The sequence below is a fragment of the Saccopteryx leptura genome, chromosome 1 (genome assembly GCF_036850995.1).
Source record: "Saccopteryx leptura isolate mSacLep1 chromosome 1, mSacLep1_pri_phased_curated, whole genome shotgun sequence".
Classification (NCBI taxonomy): domain Eukaryota; kingdom Metazoa; phylum Chordata; class Mammalia; order Chiroptera; family Emballonuridae; genus Saccopteryx; species Saccopteryx leptura.
In genome coordinates, this window is record NC_089503.1 from 269242817 (window position 1) to 269268806 (window position 25990).

At 50.0% G+C, this 25990-nt stretch overlaps 1 protein-coding gene across 2 annotated transcripts in view; it reads right to left on the reverse strand.

Moving 5' to 3' along the window:
* Positions 1–25990, reverse strand: part of ADAMTS2 (ADAM metallopeptidase with thrombospondin type 1 motif 2) — a 220750-nt gene that overhangs the window by 55757 nt on the left and 139003 nt on the right. For both annotated transcript variants that reach the window (XM_066352718.1, XM_066352712.1), the window contains exon 5: positions 9375–9458. In XM_066352718.1, coding sequence (XP_066208815.1) covers positions 9375–9458 — 84 coding nt within the window. The remainder of the gene's footprint in view (positions 1–9374; positions 9459–25990) is intronic.

Genomic DNA, 25990 nt, shown 5'->3' on the forward strand with positions numbered 1-25990 from the left:
CTCCGTGCATGGTGGGGAAAAACAGAATTTGTAGCACTTCTTCATGAACATGAAAAGAGACCCATCCTAAGTTTTCATTGCATCCTACATCAGGAGGCGCTTTGTGCTCAGATGTGTGGTGAGCAGCTTGGTGAGGTGATGTCGCTGGTCATTTGGGTGGTCAACTTTATTGTTGCCCGAGCTTTAAATGATCGCCAGTTTAAAACACTGCTGGATGAAGTTGGGAATAATTATCCTGGTCTGCTTCTGCACAGCAATGTGCGTTGGTTGTCAAGAGGGAAGGTTGTCAAGAGGGCTCAGCAGTTTCGCGGCTTGTCTGAGTGAGATCTGACTTTTCTTGAAATGAAAAATCGTCGAGTATCCTGAGTTAGCTAACACTGAGTGGCTCCTGAAGTTCTTCTATCTCATGGACATGACTGAACATCTGAGTCAGCTCAATGTGAACATGCAAGGCATTGGAAATACAGTCTTATCCCTTCAACAAGCAGTGTTTGCATTTGAAAACAAGCTGGAACTCTTTATTGCCGACATTGAAACAGGTCGTTTACTACACTTTGAAAAACTGGGAGAGTTTAAAGATGCATGCACAGCAAGTGACCCTGCTCAACATCTTTGATCTCCAGCAGCTAGTGGGCTTCACATCTAATCTCCTGCAGTCATTCAAAGCGCGCTTTGGAGAATTTTGTGAGCGCACTCGTCTTTTTAAGTTCATCACCCATCCACAAGAGTGTGCAGTGGACAGCGCCAACCTGAGTTACATCCCTAGTGTCTCCGTCAGAGATTTTGAGCTACAAGCTGCTAACCTGAAGGCCTCAGACATGTGGGTGAGTAAGTTCAAGTCACTGAATAAAGATTTGGAAAGACTTGCACGACAGCAAGCAGAGTTGGTGAGCAAACACAAGAGGGGAGAAATGAAAAAACTTCAACCCGCAGACCAGCTGATTGTCAAAACTTGGAACATGCTTCCCATCACATACCACACACTGCAGTATGTGAGTATTGCTGTGCTGACAATGTTTGGCTCTACGTATGCATGTGAGCAGTCTTCCTCACAACTAAAGAACATTAAGACCAACCTATGATCACGTTTAATGGATGGACGTCTTGACGCCTGCATGAAGCTTAACTTCACCACATATCAACCAGACTACAAAGCCATCAGCAAAACCATGCAGCACCAGAAGTTGCATTAATGCTAAGAAGTACTTTATTCATCATTGGTTAGCAACAGCATAACAACGTTATTAAAAAGAATTCAGAGACTTATTGTACTTCAAAAGCGTTAGTCTTACATAAAATGCACATATTTACTTGTATTTAGTGTTAAACATATTCTATGGCTCTCACGGAATTACATTTTAAAATATGTTGTGTTCATGGCTCTCTCAGCCGAAAAGGTTCCCGACCCCTGCTCTAGGGACTGGTCAACCTGGCTAGATCCCCCCAGCTAGCCGGCAGCATGGTGTCTGTCCTGGCGTGGTTGAGGAGATGAGGAATGACATGGAGGTAGCAGTACCCCACATGTTGGTTTAGCCTCTATTCTGGCTCCTCTCAGGCATGGGCAGAGGTTAGCGGCCAGTCTGTTGAGCCCCTGCCTGAAGTGCAGTGGGCATCATCTGGCGTTAGCTCTGGAAGCCTGTACCCAGCTCTACTCTCCCTTCCAGCTTCCTTGTCACCATGGATTCCCAAGCCCTTCCAGCAGGAAGACAGGCAGGCAAGGACGACATTGGTCCCTTTGTGCCCACACAGTTCTCATTGTACTGGTCCTTGTCTCGCTGAAGCTATCCCGCTGCCCAAGTGTCCTTGTCTGCCTAACTTGCTGGCTGTGGCTCCAGGCAGCTCCACACTGTCCCCGAGAACAGACTGCATCCTGACAAAGGGTCCATGTCCCTTGTTCCCCACTCTACCTATAGGTAACTTGAGGGTACCAACACGGCCTAGGTGAAGCAAAACCCCTCCCCATGAAGAGCGCATGAGGGGCAGTTCTAGACTGGCCATGGCCACGATCCTCTTCCTCTGTCCTAAACCTCCATGGAGATGAGGTGTCAAGAGAAAGCGTGATGTCCCTGCGTCCTCCATCAAGTCCGAGCCCTGTGTGTGCCACTGAGGACCCTTCTTCTGATACTATTGTTCAGATAGGACTACTTGAACTCCTCCACTGTAAAATGATTTTTTTTTAAAATGTAAACTATCTTTTTCTAATAATTAAAAATTCACTAGTTTATTATAAAATAAATTTGCTTAGCAAGATAAATTAAGAAAAGTCAGTAAAGTGCAAAGAAGAAAATTAAAACCCATGGCCTACTGCCTATTGTTCCATGTTGATGTATTCCTTCTAGCCCCTCTATAAATATATTTGTATGTAAAATTGAGATCACACTATAATTTGTATCTTTTTTTTTTTTAAGGGCACAAACTAACTTACTATGTATTGTAACCCTTTCCCATTGCCCTTCAACATACTTCGCAATGGGACCTGCTGGCCACCTGACACCCCCTCCTAATAGATGCACTATGCTGACCTAACTGGACCCTACTATCGGCCAATTAGGATCGTTTCCAATTGTTTGCACTTAGAAACGGCGGCCGTGACTGCTCATTTGACGCTGAACCTTCACCCACATCTCTAACTGTTTTGGGATAGACTCCCAGAAGTGACTGAGATTATGAAGGATTGTGAAGGGCAGTGTTAAACACTGTCGTGTTTCCTCCTAGAAAAGTGGATATGTTTATCCTCATGCCCAAAGGGTGCTGCTTCCGTAACCAGACCAGGAGTAAATCCCGCTTCTTTTTCTTTGTAATTATTTATTTATTTATTTATTTATTTATTTATTTATTTATTTATTGTATTTTTCTGAAGTTGGAAATGGGGAGGCAGTCAGACAGACTCCTGCATGCTCCCGACCGGGATCCACCCGGCATGCCCACCAAGGGGCGATGCTCTGCCCATCGCGACGTTGCTCTGTTGCAACCAGAGCCATTCTAGCGCCCGGGCCAACTTTGCTCCAATAGAGCCTTGGCTGCAGGAGGGGAAGAGAGAGAGACAGAGAGGAAGGAGAGGGGGAGGGGTGAGAAGCAGATGGGTGCTTCTCTTGTGTGCCCTGGCCAGGAATCGAACCCGGGACTCCTGCATGCCAGGCCGACGCTCTACCACTGAGCCAACTGGCCAGGGTGTAATTTATTTTTTTATTTAGTGAGAGGAAGGGAGGCAGAGAGACAGACTCCCACATGTGCCTTGATTGAGATCCACCTGGAAAGCCCACTAGGGGGCGATGCTCTGCCCACTGGGTGCTGCTCCATTGCTCAGCAACCAAGCTCTTCTTAATGCCTGAGGCAGAGGCCATGGAGCCATCCTCAGCACCCAGGGCCAACTTGCTGCAATTGAGCCATGGCTGCAGGAGGATGAGAGAGAGAGAGAGAGAGAAAGAGAGAGAGAGAGAGAGAGAGAGAGAGAGAGAGAAGCGAAAAGGGGAAGGGTGGAGAAGCAGAGAGGCATTTCATCTGTGTGCCCTGACCAGGAATTGAACCTAGGACATCCACATGCTGGGCCAACACTCTACTACTGAGCCAACCAGCCACGGCCAAATCTTGCTTCTTAATCTTAACACAGTCGTGGCTTTAAAAATGGTCAGTTGTCTTAATTCTTTGATTAATAGTAAAGTTAAATATTTTTTCCTTTTTAGCCATTTGTATATTTTTCTTCTCTTATCTGTTTATTTCCATTGCCAATTGTTTTTCCTATAATTTAGAAGAGCTCTTCCTATATTAGGATATTTTTGCCATATTGCAAATATTTTTCCTGCTCATGGTTTATTTATTTTTTTATTTATTTTTTATTTTTTTGTATTTTTTTGAAGCTGGAAACAGGGAGAGACAGTCAGACACTCCCGCATGCGCCCGACCGGGATCCACCCGGCACGCCCACCAAGGGCTACACTCTTCCCACCAGGGGGCGATGCTCTGCCCCTCCGGGGCATCGCTCTGTTGAGACCAGAGCCACTCTAGTGCCTGGGGCAGAGGCCAAGGAGCCATCCCCAGTGCCCGGGCCATCTTTGCTCCAATGGAGCCTCGGCTGTGGGAGGGGAAGAGAGAGACAAAGAGGAAGGAGAGGGGGAGGGGTGGAGAAGCAAATGGGCGCTTCTCCTGTGTGCCCTGGCCGGGAATCAAACCCGGGACTTCTGTACGCCAGGCCGACGCTCTACCGCTGAGCCAACCGGCCAGGGCCAATTTTTTGATAGAGCTTTATATTCTATATATTCAAATATATCTACCTCCCCTTTACAATTCCTTCTACTGTATTCATGCTTAGGAAGCCCTCAACAATCAACACTTTTTTTCTTGATTTGTGTGATTTGAATACTTGATGCTTTATTAGCCTATATATATATATAATATTTAATTTACTATATATAAAATTTATATTTATTGTATATTTATTTATAATCCTTAACCATACTATTTATATTTATCATATATGAAGTTCTTTATCTGAGGGGTGTTTTGAGAACTATATATTTTATTCAATTGATCTGTTAATATGCAAATATATTAGGATTTGAAATATTTTCACTTTACAAGATGTTTGAGGTAATTCCCTTTTTGTTTGGCCTTCAAGGCTTTCTTAGCCATTCTTGACTGTTTCTAGATGAACCTTAGAATCATTTAATCAACCTTCCAACTATCATTCTGGGAAAAATCCACATGTCTACTATACCCAGTCTTTCCATAAGGAACAGCACATGCCTCTTCATTTATTTTTATTTTCCTCCTACCATTAACAATGTGTAATTTTTTTCCCCCCACAGGCCCTGTGTCCGTCTTGTCAGGACAATTCCAGGTATTTTATATTGTGGATACTATGTAAAGGGAGCTTTTCTCTCCCTATTATTCCTACTAGTAGGGCATTGTGGGTTCACACAGAAATTGCTAATTTTTGTATAATTATCTTCCATTTGGCTATGCCATAAAAGTCCTTTATTAACTCCAAAAATTTTTTACAAAGGATTTCTTTGGGTTTTCCAGGTACATAATTATCAGGGAATAATTTTAATTTTATTGGCTCTTTTCCAACACTGGTTTCATGTCACATCACACTGTCTAGGATTTCCAGAACCTCAGTAACAAAGGTGTGTTTCTCTTTCTCTTTGCCACTTTGATGTTGACTGCTTCAAGGGAAGCCCTTCCCAGAGCAAGTTCTGGGGGATGCTGATATGTGAGCAGAGGAGCTGCATTCTCCCGCGTCTCTCTGGGACCATCATGGGCAAGTTCCCACATCCAGTCTCTGAGAAATTCTGCCATCATCAAAATACCTGTTTTATTTTGTTTGGCAAGCATTTTTTAGCAGACTTACTTGACCACAGAACCCATTTATTTTCCTATGTAATTATCTATGAACATCGGAAGAACTAACTATGCATAACACGTTTAGAGACATTTGATTCCTTTTCTACCTTTAAAAATTTATGATTGTCCTGTTACCATCTATTACTAGTTTTCAGGTTTTTAGAAAACCAGTAGATACTTTTCTGCCCTCTATGGGGCTGGTTGCGCCCTGCTCTCTGCCTGTGCCTTCTGTGCCAGGGCTCTCTCTCAAATGCCCCCAACTTGATACATTTCCACATTTCCCTGTGCATCCCAGCCATGCCTTCAAAAATAGTGCTCAGACCCCTCCGATGACCTCTCCCTGGCCACCCCCACTGGGATGGCACCAGGTATTTCAAACTCAACCATTTTCAGCTGAACTCATCATTTTCTTCCCCACACCCTATTTCTTCTTCTTAAAACATCGATTTGTTATTCCACCTTCTTGTGCACTCATTGGTTGCTTCTTGCATATGCCCTGACCTGGGATCGAACCCACAACTGTAGTGTATAGGGACAACACTCTGACTGTCCGACCTACCCAACCAGACCAACACACCCTGCTTCTCACAGTCGGCATCGCCATCTACTTGGTGGCTCAAGGCAGGGACTCAGTACCTCTCTACCTTCATCCACTTAACACCCACGCATTCCCGATTTGGCCTCTACAGTTCTCTTGTGTCTGCTCTCCTTTCTCCATCCCTGTAGTCACAGTCCCCATCATCTTCCTTTCATGGCGCCCACACCCTCCTAAGCCACAATCCCCACCCACCAGTTCTGTACACAGGAATTTCCATATATCTTTACAAATTAGTGGGGGTTTTTTTTTTGGATAAATACCCAGAAATGGGATCGCCGGGTCTTATGGAAGTTCTATTTTTAGTTTTTTTGAGAAATCTCCATACTGTTTTCAATATTGGCTGCAGCTATTTGTCGTCTCCCCAGCAGTGCACAAGGGTTCACTTTTCTAAGTCAGAGAAAGACAGATGCTGTATGGTTTCACCTCTATGTAGAATATAAAACAAAACAAAAATAGACTCCTACAAACAGACACCAAAAGGGTGGTCCCCCGAAGGGGGGACAGGTGGGTGAAAAGGGAAAGGGAATATAGTTAACAATATTGTGATGTTTTCATGGTGACGGGTGATTAGTAGAATTAGTGGGGAGATTACACTGTAAGGTATAAACGTATCAAATCACTATATTGTAACTAAAAAGAATATTGTTTACCAACTGCTATGCTAAAATTAAAAATAAATATATAAATATAAAATTAAAAAACAATGCAAGTTGGATTGTGTCATTCTCTTGCTTGACACTGCCCTTAGGAGCAAACCAAACCCCTCGGGGGGACGTGTCCGCCCTGGCAATCTGCTGCTTCTGGCGTCCTCAGTGTCCCCTATGCTGGCCTCAGTGTCCCCTGTGCTGGCCCCATCTCTGCCCTTTCCTCCAGTCAGATGAAGCTGCCCCCGCTCCTCCAACCATGCTGCCCTCTCACCTTCCAGCCGCTGAGCTCACCATTATCACTTCCTTCTTGTGGCTGAAAAATCATCTTTATCACTTCCTTCCTGTGGTTAAAAAGCCACTTTTCTAGTTTCTCGTTCTGACCAGCTTGTAAGGAAGGGTAGCAGCCCCCCCCCCACACACACACACACCTTCCCCATGGAGGGAGCCTCTGAGCCTCTTATTATAATTGTTCCTTTGTCCAGTCCTGTGGAGGAAGGTGTGCACAGCCATCCCCCACTTGTGCCCAATGAACTTCACAGTGAAAGGACAGGGGAAGGCCCCTGGGGAACTCCCCCAGAAGTGCCCAGGGCCCGCAGAAGACACTTCCTCTTCTGCCCTGGGAAGCAGGCTTGGGCAGGTTATGTGTTAACACACCCACTTGGTTTGGCTTCTTTCTTTTGTTTCTAGATTAAATATGCTTTAGGTTTGCCTTTTCCAAGCCTCTCTTCTTGAGTGATTCTATTGTTTTTATTTTCAAATTTATCAATTTCTGCTTTTTTCTGAATGAGCTCCTTGGTTTTGCTTTTTTTAATTTGTGGTTTGGGCTGCTGACATGGGTTCTCACTCACTGAACTGGACGATGGGTCACCTGGCGTGCCTTCTCTCCTGTTCATCTTGGAAAGCAGATGCGACCTTGCCTCCAACCTGCAGGGCGCTCGCTGTTCATAGTTCTCCAAGTGCTCCTAATGTTCTTCTTCCAAAGAGCTGTTTTTGATTTTCAAAGGAGCTGGATCTTTCATTTATACACCCTTTGTCTACCCCTGGTTTTGGGGCATTGAGTCAGAGGATAGAGTCTGGACAGTTTTTTTGCTGTGTCCAATTGACTGAAGTTTTCTTTATGACCTAAACTACTTCTGTAATTTTTAAGTGTTCTATGATCCCTCAAGAGAAAGCACAGTTTCTTTCTGTAGGGCAAGGAAAAAAAGTTATAATAATTACTAGTTTAACTTTATTCATTCTATCCTTCGAGACTTTTACACCTATGAAAATGCAGTGTGCCGAAGGTCTTGGAAAGGCATGCAAGGCTGTGCGTGGGCCGCCACCAGCTCTCCTCGGTCTGCCATGTGCTTGGTAGACTGCTCTCTAGGAGTCCGTGCCCAGAGCCCTCGCTGTGGCTGCTTCCCTCACATGCTTCCCAGGGTACAGACAGTGGGTTCAAGGTCCCAGTTCCAGGAGTTCACTGCGCCGAACGAGCCTTTCATTGCATTGTGACTCTGCAGGAATGTAAGCTGTGGGTAGTGGAGTTTCGTTTTTTGAGGCTGGGACTCTCTTCCGGCCCTTCATATAATGACCGCACCTGAGGGGCTAGTTGTTCATATGGTCTGATTTTCAACTCACTGTGTGAGGTCGACCATGAGCTCTAGAATTCATTTGCCAGGATTGGAAGCCCAACTTCCCAAGAGTCAAATGCTTCTGGCCACTCAGCTGGCACACTACTGCCCCGCGTGAAGCCTCAGTGTCCCTCTCTGTGAGATGAGGACCGCCATGGCCTCCTCCCGTCTGTCTTGGGGTTGAGTGAATTAACTATCAAGTGCTTCTGAGCTTCTGGGCACAGGCACTTGCTCAGTCCCAGAGGCAGACACCATGGGCACCTCAATCTTCACATCTCTCCTTGCTAGGCAGCCCCTTATCTTGCACCTCAGCTCTTTGGGGTGGGGGCTCTCTCCTCATGCACAGAACCTACAAAGACCTGTGTACGTTGTTGGGAAAGAAGGACCCAAGTTTGATAACGAGAGGAGGTAAGGAGGTCAAGATAGCGCCTCTGGGCAGAGGCTGCCCAGTATGACACAGGCAGGGTACGGGTTGAGGTATGGGCAAAAAGTTGAAGTGAGCGTGTGTCTGGGGCCCTGGTGATCCTGGAGGAACTGCCCTCACAGGGTGAACCTTGTCCTAGAGATGGTGAACAACTCACTATGGAGTGTGCTTCTCAAATGCAAACCAAGCCATCCACAGTGCAGCCCAAGTACCACCTTCCTCAGGGTCTCACAGTCTGGGCCACTGTCCCCTGCCCTACCCTGGTCAAGCCCAGGGCCAGGTAGCAGAGGGCTGAAGCAGCCCTGTACAGCATACTACAATTGTTCACACTGGCCAGTCCCACTCTGCTGATCTCATCGCACCCGTTCTTGCCTGCAGAGACCACGGTAAAGGCTCTCACTCATGTTTTTCCCTTCCTCTGCTGCCTCCTGACCAACCCTGGATGCTTCCCTGTGTGGCCTTGTGTGACAGGGTCTGTGAGCAATGAAACATCTTTTTCATGGCGGCCACCTTCTGATCTGCTGGCCCCACTATAACAGAGTAATAACAGAGCCTACACTTGAAAACGAAGTAGGGTGAAAGGGAAACAGGAAATGGGGATGGCTCACGAGTCTCGTGTTTCTGACAGGAAGCACAGGACAGCTGGGGGAGGCGGGGCTGCTTGGGAAGACTAGGCCTTGTCCAGAAGCCCACGCCTCACTGGAGGCTCCACTGTCCCCCAGCCCAGGGCCCTGGCTGGGGTGCCCACTCACCTTCCCGTAGCTCAGCAGGATTATCCGCACCAGGACCACATTGATATGGGCGCCCAGGGACTCGTCGTGGTAGATTTCATTGACCTGAAAGACAGCCAGGGAGATGTCATCAGCAGGCATCTCAAGCCCAGGGATCAGCCTTGGCTTTGCAAATGATATCACTACTCACTCAACGCCGAGGCCAGAACTGTGGACCCCCATTCCTTCCTCTTTCCCAACAGCTATCACCTCTGCTTTGAATTAAGCCCCTTCTTCCTTTTGTGTCCCCCACTTTGCAGCCACCACCCTGCCTGGATTACTGCCACCCCCCTATCAGTGCCCCTTCCTGCCAGCACAGAGCTCTCCACCTGCAGCCTGAACTTGGTCACTGACCCCTCTATTTGCACTAGCCTCAAACTGCACATGGCCTTTCCTTCAAGGGTGACCGTAGGCTACAACTCCAGAGACACGAACAGTTTCAGGATTGTCACCAGCCGACCTCACTGCACAGTTGCTGTTGCTGGTTGGGACAAGTTATCTATGCTCATCACTAGTTGAAAGGGGCAGTAGGTGTAGGACCACCACCAGAGCTGAATTTAATGCGTTAATGAACAGACATATCTGTCACAACTGTGCTTCCTGTGCTCTGGGTTGATGTCTGCAGCTCATATCATTGGCTCCTTTTGTATTTTATCACTGTTTATTCTCATGTATTTTATTTTTTGTATTTAAAAATACTGTTCTGAGCAGGTGCCCATGGGCTTCAGCAGATGTCAAAGGGATTCATGGTACAAGGAAGGTGCGGGGACCACACTCCTTGTAGACAGCCAGCATGACCTTCTGTCAACGCTGGTCGGAGCAGACAAAGCCTTCCTTCCCAAGGAGTCCACCCCACACATTACCAATATTCTGCCAGGAATAGCTCCTCCCGGCTCCCTCCTTTGCTGGCTGAGCAAACCCTGACCTCCAGGCAGCCTAACCTCTGGTTCCTCCCTCTCAGAAAGGCCTCCCCAGGTCTGATCTGCTCCTCAGCAAACACCAGTGTCCCTGGCTTCCCAAGCTCTTTGTATTCCCATGACTGTGAGCAGCACAGTCACCTGTAACTGTCCTATGTGTCCCAAGCAGCACCCAGTAGGTGAGTGGATGAGTGTGACCTGGCTGTGTACCCTCCCCGTGTACACGCCAGGCCCAGAGGCTGCTGACGGTCCTCTGTGAGGGCAGAGCCACTCTGCCGTCTCAGGCCCGTGCTGTACCCACTCTGGACCCCAGCTTTTATAGTCTCTAGCAGAGCAGTGATAATCACCACCCTGAAAGAGAGGAAAGATCCTTTGGGAAAGTTGAGAGTCAACAAGGAAAACCAAATGCTGATGGATCAAATACATTTCTACTGGGAAGGGGCTACTATTAACCTACAGGAGCCCGGCTGTCACTGTTACTAGGTATTTGAGTCTGGAGAGGGTTAGCTGGCACTGGCCACCTGCAGCTGACAACGTGGAGCCCCAGGGGGCTCTGTCAGCTCACTTGTGCTTTGCTAACTCCTTTGTAAAACAAGAATGACAGTCCCTACCTCACCAAGCTTCTGAGGACTAAATTTTCACATGTGTGAGAAGAAATGACGGTGAGATTAATAAAGTTCCGTATCTGTTGCTGCTGGTAGTTCGCATTGCTCCGCAGACCCCTGAGGTCTCAGGCGGGGTGCATAGCCCTAGAACACTGACATCTCTGCTTGGCTTTATTTTAGTCCACAGCAAGACAATAGCTCTAAAAGCCAGTTTTTCTGAAGAGAGGAAGGTTTTCTCTCTCTCTCTCTCTCTCTCTCTCTGTCTTTAAAGCAGTTGCTTTATGTATCTCTAGCAAAACTGGCCAGTCTGGTTCCCAGAGTTTGATGAAGCCTTGGTGTGGCAACACAGGGAGATCCCTGTGCAGCAGGAGGGGCAGGGAAGAGGATGGGACCAGGGAACCAGGCTGGGGATGGCATACAAACAGCCTTGATATTTAAGAAGGCAACAGCAAGGAGAGCTTACAACCCACCTGCTGCTGGGATCTGGGAGTAGGGTTACCTCTGGGGTGAACAGAGAGCAGAAATGGATGCACAAGAGCTTCAGCAGCGAGAGCCTGGATAAGCGGCCAAGCTCCCAGCTATGAGTAGGGGACCCAGGGACAGTGAGCAGGATGGCTGGGGGACACAGTGGGGTCTTAGAGAGCCCGGGGGTGCTGGTCTGCAGTAGGGGAGGCAGATTTTCTTGCATGGCCGCAGCAGAGAGAACAAACCCTGAGCAACCCAAACCACAGGTCTGCAGCCTGGAGGGCCACTGCCCAGAGCACAGCATGCTGGGACAGATGTGCTTAGTGGGACAGTGGGCCACGCACACACTCCTATCCAGAGGGAGGACAAGTGACAGACAACCCTGTTATGCACTGAACTGTGTCCCCATATTCATATGTTGAAACACAAGCCCCATAGTAATGGAGTGAGGAAGTAGGGCCTCTGGCAGAGGTTAGGCGAGGCCATGAGGGTAGGGCTTCCATGATGGGATTAGTGCCCTTACAGGAAGAGATGCCTGAGAGCTGTCTCTGTCTCTTTTGTTCCCCCTTTCTGCCATGTGAGGAGATGGCAAGCAGGTGGCTGTCAGCAAGCCAGGATGGAAGCCCTCACCAGGAACTGAATTAGCTAGCGCTTTGATCTTGGACTTCAAGCTTCCAAACTACATGATCCCAACATGTTATATGTAAACCACCCTGTCTATACTGTTACTTTATAGTGGCCAGAGCTGACTATGACAAGCATGGAGTCGAAGCTTAATTTCTGACCTGAGTCTGCCCCCTAGCAGCTTTTAAATGGAAAATTGGTGAGCCATCTCTTATGGGCCAGGTCACAAGTCTCTTTTTATCCTGTGTAAAAAGCCAGTGAGGAGCCCAGGCCACTGGGCAGGCCGGCAGCCAAGCCTGCTCTCCAGTCTCCCCCAAGACCTGCTCACCCAGTAGGCCTGGCCAGTGGCACCCCTCTCATGGATTTCTGCAGTAGGAAGCCTCTGCCCCTCCACACAGGGACACAGCTCCTCTCAGGGAGGCGGGGATTCCAGCTGGCTGTACCCTGGCCTCGCTCTATGACACTCACATCGTCCAGTGGTTGCTGAAATTTTGGGGTCTCCCAGCCTGATATTCTACTCAAGAACCTTCCCTATAGTTCCCCTGAGGTCAGGTCCTTGCACTCCCTTCTCAGAGGGCAGGACCCTCATGATGACCACTGGCCTGGGCAAAGTTCTTGCTCATTGATGAGGTGTGGCAGAGACCTCAAACTAGTAAAGAGGTTCCCCTTTGGTGCTGGCTTCCACTCCTCACAGTGTGTTGAGCAGAGGGCCCTACTGCCCTTGTCCTCCAAGGGCCTAAAAAGTGGATCTGCCCTATTCTCCTAAGCCATGACAACTTTCCAGAAGGCTGTAGACTTGCCAGCTGCCTCCCTCTCCCCATGGGATGTTGCTCAGATGCCACTGTGACTCAGGAAGCCTGTGGTGCCCTTGTGGGTGTGGGAACCATTGAGAATAATGTGTGAAATCCTTACTAGGGACACAGCCATGATATTTCTGCTGAGCAGAGAGCTTACAGACATGCCAAAAAGAACCAAAGACACAGGGTGGCCTCCAGACATCTCCCTCACATCTCTCCTCCCGGAACCCACCTCACCTTCCAGACAGGCATGCAGGTAGTGGGCTCCTAAATGCCTTCCCACCCTATGTCCTGCTCACATCCCCAGACACCATTCTTCATGACTCAGTCACTGCTGTAGAGCAGACTTGACCTCCTCCCTCTGCCTGAAGCCCTCAAGACTCCCCAAGGCCCCCAGGAACAGGTCCTTGGGGCCTGTCCAGGCTGGCCTGGCTGGCTTCTCTGTGACCTACTTCAGTCAGTTTCCTCTGGGACCCTCAGTCCCAAAAACTCTGCTCCTAGAAGCCTGGCTGCCCCTCCTGCTGCTTGTGCAGAGGCTCGTTCCTGGAATTCCCTTTTTTCTCCTCAGCCCCTGAATTCTTGAAATATCTGAAAAGCATTTAAAGAAACAAAGGCAAAGTAATAAATGCATTTCAAGGAAGGGGGAAGTTACTCCCCGGCTTAACCCCTTATCCCCACCCAAGATCCTCCCACTGCAACGGAATAAAGTCGGAACCCTGTGCTTCATCTCAGGCTGGCCTGGCCCCTTGTACAGAAAGCCCATCCCCCACTCAGGGCCCTGGCACAGGGAGCCCATCCCTAGCTCAGGGCTTTTGCACCCGCTGTGCCCTCCAGCTCCTCATGTTCTTCCCCTAGCATAACTGTCCCCTGCGCAAAGCAAGCCCCTGACCCACCTGCCAGAGGAGTGGCTTGCAGACTTGACTAAGATTTGACACAGAAGGTACGTCTCTCACTGCTGTGTCCCTAGCAGTGTCAGGCTCGGAGTAGGTGGTCAGTGAAGAGTTTTACATAAATGAATGAGTGGATAACTTTAGAGAATGTGGACCAATAGGACATGGGTGAAATGTATGACAGCAGTGGGCCATGATGCCCAAATGACCTAGGCCTCAAGTAAGTGCCCAGTGCCTCCCTGTGCCCACCCTGCCCTCCCGGAGGCCTGTGTGCCGGGAGAATCTGCTCTCCTCAGCCCAGACCACAGGAGGGGAAGGCTGGGACAGAGTACTTGAGCCTGTCTGAGAAAATGATCCAGGAATCTTTAAACCTTGGGGGAAGTGTTCAAAGAAGCAGCCCTTCTCTGCATGGAGAGAGGCCAAGGACTCTCTTGTTTGGGAAAATACATTGTAATGTGCCTTTTACTTATTAAAAGATGCAGCCAAGTTTCTGTTCTGGAATAGGCAATAAGGCAGGACTGGTTCTGCATGATAATGTAGAAGTTTGCCTTCTTTGTGGAAGAGTTCCACCCTAGGCAGCAGTAAGCCTTGACTCCCAGACCTTAGAGCCCTGGGCCCAGCCTGGAGCCCTGGGCCCAGCCTGGAGTCTCATTCAGAAGTAGCGTTTCAGGCAGGCCCCTCACAGGGAGACCACAGGCATCCCCCCCTTCCCCACCAGTCTCAGAGCCTGTGAGTGCATGACTTCCACCGAGGTGTGATCTCTGTCACCTGTGTCCCACAGGGCACACTGTTGTCATTGAAAACAATGGTTTTTCATTCATCGTGTCACTCATATTTTTCTACTTTCCTACCACCACTTCTACCCAAGGAAAGAAAGAGGGGCAGTATTATCCTTAGGATGGCAGACATGGCACATGGGAAGTCCCCAGGGACAGGAACCGGGGAGGAGAAAGCTTGCTGGTTGACCAGGCAGGTAAGGGCAGGTGGCTGAGTAGAGGCAGGAAGTCAGACCAGGGTTATGGCCCATTCCTGCTGTTGCTCCCCACATACCTTAAGGGCCAAACTGATCCCAAGGGCTAAGGGCTCCTTCTCACATGGACCCTAAAACAAGGCCACACAGCAAAAGTAGAGTCCACTCCCAATGTGGCGCTAAGTGGAGGTGAGAAACGGAAGGGGGTCCCGTCAGTGAACAGACCCAGCAGCAACCTGGCTCCCCAGACTCAGAGGGGTGTGTGTGGGCTCCTCAGCTCCTAGCTGTGCTGGTTGAGGGCAGAGGTAGCTGGCCTGGGACTGGGAGAGGCTGTAGAATGAACAGATCATCATAACATTGGACCTGGACCTGGATGGACCTGGACCAGCAGGGGCCCAGCACCTGAGCAGCTCAGGTAAAGAGCTCGAAGCCAGATCTGTCTCCCATCCTTCAGCAAAAATGACGAGGATTCAGGGCAGGCTTTCCACTGCCACTAGGGCCCCAGGGGTCCCCAAGTGATGTGGCAAGGAGACCCTGCCCAGGAGGTGGCCACCCTGAAGAGACTGCGGAAACCGTGACAGTGCGGGGTCATCTGTGCCCTTGCACAGGCAGGAGGGAGGCTCTAGAGGAACTCAGGGCTCCTCGCAAAGCTCAGGAGCCGCTGTGTAACCCCACTTGCAGCTCGACAGCTTGATGCCCAGACCGCTGTGAGCACACCCCCTGGAAGTGAAAGCACGTAGTGAACACAGCAGGAAACTGTTTGGCCGCTGGCCCTGGCTCAGGACAGGCACCAAGAAGGGTGAGAATGGGATAAATGCAGGGGAGAAGGGGGTGAACGCATCGCTGCACAGGAGCCCAGACCAAAGGGGTGGGGCAGAGCTCTTGGAGCGACAAGCTCTAGCAGGTCTTTTCTGGGTCTGAAGGACCACGGGAAGCCCACAGGTCTGTCTCTGAGCCAAGCTATTGTGGGACAGGGCGGCAGGACTGCCTGTCCTCACACCAGGTTGCTGCATCTTGAGTATGGGGTCATTCTCAGGGTCTCACTATGCTAATGCATACACTGCTCCCTCCGAGCCATCCCTCTGCTGGGCCAGCCTATCTGAAGTCTCCTCCTTTGTTAGATGGTTACCTGCCTTCACCTTCCACCAGCTCTGTGTCCTGGGAACTGGGGTCCTTCTGCGTCCTCAGTGCCTAGACCCCAGCTGGCTCCCAAAGTTCCCCATCCACCTACCCTATCGGCTAGCTTGGTCTCAGGGGTTGCCCTGTCCTGAACCTCTGAGCCTGCCCCACTCCATGCCACCCACTCCAGGGGCCTGCTGAGGGTGTGACACCCTCTGCATGGAGTGGCACCAACTCCTCTGGCCAAACCAGCTTGAGGCTTACCTCTGCAGCTAACTGCGCAGCCAGGCAGAGGGCTACGGTGTTACCAAGGCCTTTGTCCTTTCTGCTGCCCCAAGGCAGTCAGGTGTGTCCTCGACAGCTAAGCTTCTCCGGACACGGTGTAAGGGACATAAAAAGCTGTAGCACCTCACTGATCAGCTCTGATATTTGGAGGCCCAGCCCAGTGCCTCATATAATTGATTTTCACCTCCCACATTCTGCCAATGAGCATCAATATACCTGTGTGACCAGTGGGGAAATTGAGGCTCAGAGAAATGGAGAAACCTGCTCACAAGGGCACAAGAGGGAATCAGGGCAAAGGCTTTGGAGAGCAATTCGGGAAACCAGCTGAAGTTTCAGTCATGTGCCCTGTGACTCAGCTTTTCAAACATCCAACATCTGTGATGGAGAAAAGCCTTGAGTGTAAGAAGGAAGGACAGACACGTAGGCTACTGGGACTTCTTCTCTGTGGACAGGTGGAGACTGCCTTTTCATGGACATCTCTGGGACCATAATCACTTTATGGGAATTCATTTACTCATTTATTCATTCATAAGACGTTTAATCAACACCTATTATGTGCTGGGCCTTTGGCCAGGTATTGAACGTGTAAATCAGCTAAGTAGACCCCTAGGACCTCAACATTAAACTTGTGGTGCTTCGCGTGAGTACCTAACCCTTCTGAGACACATAGGCAAGGGCCCCCCACCCCCGGCAGGGTCGCTAGATTGCAACTGAGCAGTGGGTGTAAGGAGGGTGACAGCCTCTACTAGCTCAGACCATAGCCCTGCGTTGTGACAGTCTGCTTACCTGTCACTTCCTTGCTGGAGTCTGTGTGAGACAAGCTCCACAGCTGCCTCAAGCTGTCACTGAGGAGTGCCATGCTTGGCTCTCCTGGTCCATGGGGACTCTAACAGTGGCTCTGATGACCATCAGCCCCCTATGGAGGCTAAGGTCAGGCTGCTTAGAGGCTTCCATGTCAGCTGTCAGGATGTCCCCCAGGAGGAAGGGAGGTGGGGGGAGAAAAGGTAGAGGCAGAGGTAAGGATAGCTGTGGTACCCCACTCCAGCTTCTCTGTCATCACCGGGGAGCTATCATCTACCCCACCACCACGTGTGCTCCATGCAGGCAAGACCCGATGCTCACCAGCACGTTCCCAGCACCTGTACGCTGTTTGGCATGTACTAGGTGCTCTATAGCTATATGCTGAATGAGGAGGAACAGAGTGGGTAAGCAAACGTTAGAGAGAACAGAGAAGACACTGGGTGGAGAAGCCCAGGGGAAACACCAGGAGAGTCAGAGAATCAGGTGGAGAGAAGAGCTGTGTGTGGGCAAGTGCCAGCAGATGCTGCTGGAGGTCAGAGAGGCCAGGGCGCGAACACACTCCTCAGAGTGTCAGGAGTGCTTGCTCTTCAGGCCAGGAGCAGGATACCACCTGGGCTAGGTCTCTGAGGATGATCTGCCTTTCCAAAGGCACAGATATCCTGTCTTCCAAGCCTGAGTCATGCTACCGCCCTCTCTGAGCCTCAGGGATCTTACTGATGTAGGGGAGGGCTCTCACAGGGCCACTGGGCAATGCAGACATCACACACATGCCCCTTGCACAGGGCCTGCGTGCACTTCTGATAAGAGAAGGTATAAGCCCTGAATCCCTAAAAACGGATGTTCCTCTTTTAAGGCCCAGAACTAGCCTATCACTACCCTGGAGTAGTACTGCAGTGAATCCCAGGTCCCTTAGTCTGTCCCAGAAGGCTTTGCAAACCTCGTGTCCTGCCTCTCCCCCAGCGTCCTGCACTCCAGCTGGGCCCAGCTGTACACAGTGATGCAGCGATGCTACTGGGCCTTTGATTTTTTTTTAAAATCTATTAGTTGATTTTCAGAGAGAGAGGAAGGGAGAGAAATATAGAGAGAGAAACATTAATTTGTATTCGGCTGTCATCAGTTGGTTCTCGTAAATGCCCTGACTGGGGATCAAACCCACGACCTTGGCATGTTGGAAAGATGCTTTAACCCACTAAGCTACCTGGCCAGGGCCACTGCTTTGCCAGCTGCAGCAGCACTTGCACTTTTCAGGTCCCTCCCCAGTGGTCCCTGCTTGTGTTAGGCAGTGTTTCCTGCTCCCTGCAGCACCCAGTGTCTCTGTGACTGGTACATGTGTTCACCAGGTGCAGACTCATTCCCGGCCTTGCTCTCAATCCTCCCAGGCTTGAGCTCTGGAGGTACAGGGACACGGCTGCTCACTTCTGTGCCCAGAGCCCCGAATGGGGCCAGGTTAGAACAAGGGTTCAGAGAGTGGTGAAACCTAACAGATGACAGGGATGGCTCACATTTGTGAGACACTCGCCATGCGCTCAGCACTTTCCTGGTGTTAAGCACCAGTCATGCTCACAACAGCCCTGGGAGGGGGCGTAATTGCCCCATCACTGGACACAGCGGGGCAGGCAGCTGCATCCTTTCTTCTAGGCCAGAGGGAGCAATGAGCCCACTGACTGGCCAGATTTGCCTGCAGCCACATTCTGATGCATTTGTGTAGTGTGAGGTCTTAATTTCAATTAGCTGACATGAAAAAATAATTAGATTCTCTATAAAAGTTGTATTTCCAGCTTCTCGTGGAACAAAAAGAGCTGGCAATACAGGGCCTGCTTCTTCTTACATGACCAGAAGTGAGTGGGACACAGGAAAGGCCTCCCAGGACATTGTGTCTTCAGTTGCCCCAGTTCTCACCCCTCCACGCTGCCCACAGCTACCCTGGCCCTACTACACACCTCCTTCCTGGCTCCCCCCAGCAGCTGCGAGTGCTGCCCTTTTACAAGCGGTGTGGCAGCCTCCCACACACCCCTGGCCCTGACAGCCCTGTCCTCTGATGGCACACGGGGACAAGCACGAGGAGCAGGAACAGTGCTGGAGGGCCCCGTGCGGCCCATGGTTCCGGCAGGCCCTGGGGCCTGGGGAGCTGCGTGTGACAACAGGAGCTTCTGCTCTCTACCCTCCCTGCTGTACGACAGCGAGGCCCAAACCCGCACGTACATCTTTGCCCAGTAGCTCTGTCTGATTCCCTTCAACTTAACGGAACCAAGGGTTAGTATCCAGTTGCAGAGATGTTTTTCTCTTTACCAGGAAGCAGAGCCAGAGACATGTGAATGAGACTTGGGGCTGCACCTTCCTCAGGTTGGTTTGGAGCTTCACCAGTTCACGAGACCTGCCTCTTCCCTGCGACCAGCAGAAACATCCCTGCCCCACCTCTCCCGCCTTCTCCACCATCACCACGTGGCCCTGACATTACTGGAAGCTGGTGAGAAATGGAGCCATATGTCTCTGATTGTTTGCAAACCCTGGCAAGGCTGTGGTAAGCCCAGGCCAACATCTGGATTAAATTAGAAAAGAAAAGAGAAGAGAGAAAAAAAAAATCTGAATCCTGGAACAGAGAGAAACCATTCATTCAACAAACATTGTTTAAGAACATACTGTACAAAGACTGTTTCCATGCTCAGAGGGGTGTGAGGATACAGCCTTGCTTCAAAAGCTCAGAAGGCGCTTGGAATCCTATGTTCTTTGTGGGCCTAAGGAGCATCTACCTTCAGCAGGAGAGGTGCCTTGGGGGTTTGGGGGTTCTCCCAGAACACAAGCAGCTAACACAGCTGAGAGAGAGTGCTCCTGCCCAGAAATCTGCCCCTCCTACTCTGTTGTTTTAAAATGGTTAAGATCAGGTCATTCGATTGCTTTGAAAAGAATCCCAAAGTGACCTCACAGGCCCAGTGAGCTGGCAAGGCTGAAGTGGAGGTGGCATTGGGCTGCGGCCTGAGCAGGGAGAGGGTGGAGCTCAACTCAAGTGCAAAGTCCCTGTAATGGCTTTGGAGAAAGGGCTGCTCCACTTAGAGGGGCTGGGAGAAGCTAGCTGAAAAGGGCAAAGGGAGGCCTCTTGCCAGGCCACCTCTTGCCAGGGACTGTGCCCGCCTTTGTGAATGCTCAGAGTGTTTAGAATATTTAAAGTTGCAGAAGCCAAGTTCAGAGCCCTTTGCTAGGGGGGTACAAGGCAGGATTAGACACAGTTCCTTCCAATTCAGAGATGGTCCTCGTGCTACGCCCAGTGCTTGTTTAACATGGACATCTGAGGGCGCTGATGCGGTGGAACGAACCGCAAACTCTAGAGGGCTGGGGCTCAGGTGGACACTGTGCATATAGGAGAGTCCTTCAGAGCCTGATAGCAAAGATTTCTTTAGCACTAGGCAGTGACTACTTTTAGCCTCATGGACTTTACAGTTCCTGCCCTGCCCACCCCACTCCACTACCATAGTGGTAAAGCAGCAAGGACAATTCATAAATGAGTGTGTGTGGCTGCCTGCCAATAAAAGTTTATTTACGAAAACAGGTGATGGGCCAAATTTGGTTCTTAGGCAGTGGTTTTAGCCACCTTGCTTTAGAATCTCCAGTGTAGCTTGAAAATTTTATGTGAACTTTGCTTTGCCTCAGCGATATGTCCACGTTTACTTTATTATAACATTGAGTTTTTTAAAAAATTATTTTATTTTATTTTTCTTAAGTGAGAAGTGGGGAGGCATATAGACAGACTCCTGCATGGCCCTGACCAGGATCCACCCAGCAAGTCTCCTACCAGGTGATACTCTGCGCATCTGATTCTGTTGTTCCATTGCTTGGCAACCAAGCTATTTTAGCATCTGAGATGAAGTAGGTCATGGAGCCATCCTCAGTGCCAGGGGCCAACTTGCTCCAACCGAGCCATGGCTTCAGGAGGAGGAAAGAGAGAAAGAGAGAGAGAGAGAGAGAGAGAGAGAGAGAAAGAGAGAGAAAGAGAAGGGAGATGGGGAGTGGTGGAGAAGCAGATGGTCGCTTCTCCTGTGTGCCCTGACTGGGAATCGAACCCGGGACTTCCATATGGGAGGCCAACACTCTACCACTAAGCAAACCAGCCAGGGCCAACATTGATGTTTCAAATGCTTACTGTCATAAAGAAGTGGCACTTCAGGAAAGACACCTGACCTCTCTCCTGTGACCTCAGTGGCCTCAGGCAGGCCTCCTGAGAGTACAGGTTCCCAGGAGCAAAGGACAATCATGGGCCGCATCCACCACAGTTGTTCACCTTCTGTCTACAGGGAGCACCACTGGCCAGTGGCTGGCCCTGGCAGCTTGGGGTCTCTGTGGACAGTGAGATCCCATGGCACATACCCAGGCCTTTGGTTTCTTAGAGAAGAGTAAGATTAAAATCAGTGCTTCAGTTAAATGCTATCAAGCCATATAGGAAGCAGTAATCTTGGGCCCAGAGTTTATATTTCTTAAGTCTTGGCACAAATAGATTTTACTTTTAGAAATGCATATACAAACTTTTACTTTAATAATTTCTCCAGTCTTCCCCTAGAGCAGTGGTCGGCAAACTCATTAGTCAACACAGCCAAATATCAACAGTACAACAATTGAAATTTCTTTTGAGAGCCAAATTTTTTAAACTTAAACTATATAGGCAGGTACATTCCTTATCGAGGTAGTGCCCGCACATGGTATTTTGTGGAAGAGCCACACTCAAGGGACCAAAGAGCCGCATGTGTCTCGTGAGCCGCGGTTTGCCGACCGGGGCCCTAGAGCATTTATCCCCCTCTTCCCATGCACCTGAGCTGGGGAGAATAGCCAGTGTTTGTGCCTGGCAAGGGGACTGGAGAGCTTGGAGCGCGGGCCACACCCCAGCATAGCTCCTCAGGAGGCCAGGTGTGTGCTGCCACTGTGCCGAGCCACGAGCAGGGACTAGCAGGTGGTAGCAGAGCAAGTCTGAAAGCTGATGACTCCCTAAGCGTGGGTGGCGGCAGGTGTGTTCAGGAGTATGGGCTGAGTCCCAGCCTGGGAGGACCAGACACAGTGGCATGTTTTCAGGGAGGAAAGGTCAAACAGGACAGCAGCTCCCAGCACACTGGGGGTGGGGTATGACAAAGGCTGACCCCAGCGGAGGCCAAATGAGCCTGGAGAAGGTTGGGAGTGGCAGGAGCAGCACCACAAGGGGGGAGATTGGCAGTGCAGAGCCATGTGGGAGCAGGAAGCCCGAGAGGAGCCCAGATAGGTACAGGGCCAGGCCTAGAGGAGTCAGCAGGGCCGGCTACGCTGCACATCAAATGGGTGGTTGAGGTTCTCTGGGGGCCTTTCCTGGGGTCCCAGTCCTCTGAACAAGCTAAGGGCCCCTTGGCCAAAGGAACCAGACCTCAGCCCGGGTGTGCCAGCAACCTTGAGTCGACGGCATGTAAAAGCTAAAATTCAGTGTGTGATCCCCAGAGGTGAGGCTGAGGCCCAGAGCTGGGCACCAGAGCACTCTCGGGCACAGCTTTCTTCACCTGGGCAGAAGCCGACAGTGCGGGCAGCTCTGAGCAGGGATGGGGAGAAGCCCTGGAGAACGGCCCCTGAGGCAGGCAGTGTAGGGAGCCCCAGGGCGGTGGTGTAGGCTGCAGTGCAGGACTGATGATCCTGGGTTGTTGGGTAAGCTGCCTGGACTCAGAGGAGCCTGGCCCTTGGGGCTTAATGCTCAGCAGCTGCTAGTCTTGAAGTTCTTCAAGCCACCTCTGAACTTGTGTTAAGTGACGCTGGATTGGACAGGGAAGCCTTTGCTCACATGTAAGGCCACCTCCCCAGGATAGGTCCTTGGCCACCAACTCCCTCCCTGTGACCACTGCTGACTTCTGCCTCCGGCAGGGACCTGGATACAGATGTTGAAAGGATCAGGGTGGGTGCATGCATCACATGGCGTCTCCAGCTGGAGCAGGGCTGGTGCCACCCCATCCTGGGCAGGCAGCCCCGCACAGGTCTTGGGGGTGAGCTGCTCACGTACCCCGATCCAGCTGCTGAGGTGTAAAGACCCTTGATCATCAGCCCTGAGCTGAGGCCCTAGGCCTGTGGGAAGAGGAGATGCCAGCTCACTGCCCTCAGATTCTCTGTGTAAGGCACAGTGCATGAGTTCCTCCAGTGGTGACTGTTGGCAGGGGTGGGGCAGCTGTCAGGTCCCAGGTCCCTGTGGGACCTGGGCCTGGGGAAGCACTCCCACTGCTGGCTCTGTCTCTGGGGCTCCACTCTCCTTCCTCCCAACCTTCCCGGTCTGGCTTGTGCTGTGTCTGAACTTCCGGCCTGCCTGAGGCACCCTGCAGGCACGAACCACAAAATACAAATCTGTTTAACTTCGGTGATTTTTCATGTGCATTTAAAACAGGCTTTGTATATAATATAAAGACACATGGTAAAATTCATGCTAATAATTTAAAATTCTAACTGTTCTTTACTTACAGAAGATAAACTTTAAAATCTTGACAAGTTGAGAGTGACAGACGGGGGTGGGGGGGAAGCTGTATATGGACCCGTGAGGGCACTTCCTCCTGCCCTTTGAACAAGAGAGCCGTATTGTCCTCATGGCCCCAGAGTTTCGTATCAGGAAACACTCTGGATGGGCGTCTGCTGGGGCCGACCAGTGTGGTCAGGTGGTCAGTGGGGGCCTGGAGTTTGGGGAATGATGCTGCTGACAACAGGTCATGGGAGTTGCTGCAGGCGACCAGAGGAAAGCCCCAGAAGGCTAAGTTCTGGGAGAGGCCTGATGTGCCAGACACAGCGCCCAAAGATGCTGGGGAGCAGAGATCTTAGGACACAAAAATGTGAGTCATCAAAACTCCGGCCCAAGCCAAACAAGACAAAACAGAAGGCAAACCACACAAAACTGGCAGGACTATTTCCCAGATGGCAGACAAAAATTAACCCTTTGTTTAATATAAGTGTTCCAAGTAACAAGAAAATCAAATCCCGGTAAAATAAGAGACACGAATAAGTCAATCATAAAACTGTAAGATGATCACTGTTTTAAAATATACATATTTTTAAAATGTAACTTCCTTACTATGAAGTAAATACAAACTTACAACAAAAAATCTATCCTGGGCCCTGACCAGATTGCTCAGTGGATAGAGCATTGTTCCAGTATGCTGAAGTCATGGATTCAATCCCCAGTCAGGGCACAAAGAAGAAGTGACCAGTGATTGCACAACTCAGTGGAACAACTAAGTGGAGAGAGTCGATGCTTCTGTTTCTCTTTCCCCTCACCTCCCTACTCCCCACCCCTGCCGTTCCTCTCTCTCTCTTAAAAAGTCTACCCAGGCCGTGGCTCTCAATGAGGCAGATTAGAAGGATTCGGTGCTATGGGCAGGTGGGAGCCAGGCATTGGGTTAAAGGATCATGAATAGGTTAAATAACAGAGAATGTTCTGGCCCTGAAACCTTTAAAATACACATACTGTTGCCCAGGGATAGAACTTTTAGGAACTCAGTTTAAGGAAAAAGTAAAGGATGAGTGACAGATTCAATTGTAAGATTGTTCATTGCAGCTCTGGCTGGTTGGCTCAGCAGTAGAGTGTTGGCCTGGTGTGTGAAAGTCCTGGGTTTAATTCCTGGTCAGGACACACAGGAGAAGCGACCATCTGCTTCTCCACCCTTTCTTCCCTTCCTCTCCCCCTTCTCTCTCTTTCTCTCTTTTCCTCCTGCAGCCATGGTTCGAATGGTTTGAGCAAGTTGGCCCCAGGTGCTGAGTATGGCTCCATGACCTCCACCTCAGGTACTGAAATAGCTCAGTTACTGAGCAAAGGAGCAATGGCCCAGATGGGCAGAGCATTGGCTCCTAGTGGGCTTGCCGGTGGATCCCAGTTGGAGTTCATGCAGGAGTCTGTCTTTTTGCCTCCCCGCATCTCACTTAATAATAATAATAATAATAATAATAATAAAAAGGATATTCATTGCAGTCAGTGGCCAACTGGACCTCTAATGAAGAAATAAGTACATCATAAATAATCAGTTCCATAAGAGTGCACTGTTGCCTGACCTGTAGTGGCGCAGTGGGATAAAGCTTCAACCAGGAACACTGAGGTCGCCGGTTCGAAACCCTGGGCTTGCCTGGTCAAGGCACATATGGGAGTTGATGCTTCCAGCTCCTCCCCCTTCTCTCTCTCTCTCTTTCTCCCTCCTTAGAAAAAACTGAATAAAGTACTTTATTTTAAGAGTGCACTGTTGTCACAGGGCGCAATGACAGGCTATCACAAAAGCGAGAAAGTGGGCCACAACATAGGAGAAAACATCCAGATATGAATGTATTCTAACTTTCCATCATAAGTGATGTAGTGTCTGTGTTAAAGATAATATGTTTTAATAAACACAAAATGTGACTTTTTAGATTTAAGGAGACAGAAGGAAAGTAGACCTGGCAGGAGGTGCCTGAATGGTTTGGGGAGTTCCTTACAGTGCTGCGCGGGGTGCTGAGCTAACATTTCCAACCCTTCTCACTCTCCAGAAAGTCTAAGACAGAGACAGGAACGGATGAATTCCCATTTTCCTATGGAAAAAGAAAATGAGACGTCTTGCCCGGAATGCAGGAAGGAAACAACATTCTTGCTATTTCCCACTGCCCTTGGGAATCACATCCAAGTCCCTCTCCACTTGCCTCCAAACTTCCCTCCTCTCTGGGTGCCTTGCTCCTCACACCGGCCTTTCTCCACTTCTGCAGATGTGCCATCCTCACTCTGCCTCAGCACCAGGCACCGCCTCAGCCTACTCCTCTCACGGCTGTCTGAGGTCATTTGAATCTCAGCTGCAGTGTCACTCCCAGCATACCTCCCTGGCCTCCTCCCTGATCCATCTCACGAGCTGTTTTATTTCCTTCATTACATTTGTCATTATCTGAAATTATCTCATTTGTTTTTCACTTGCCCCCCCCCCACCAGAATGCCAGCCTGTAGCCACAGCATTGTGTCCTGTCTTGCTCACCTTGTACCCTGGGCCTGACAGATATGAACAAGAGCCAGCATATTGGTCAGAACAGAACAGGTTGTGCTGCAGGAACAAAGAATCCACCATTATCTCAGTAGCTTAACACCATCAAGGCTTGTATGTTTCCTTGCTTACATCACAGCTTAATTCAGGTTGGGTGGC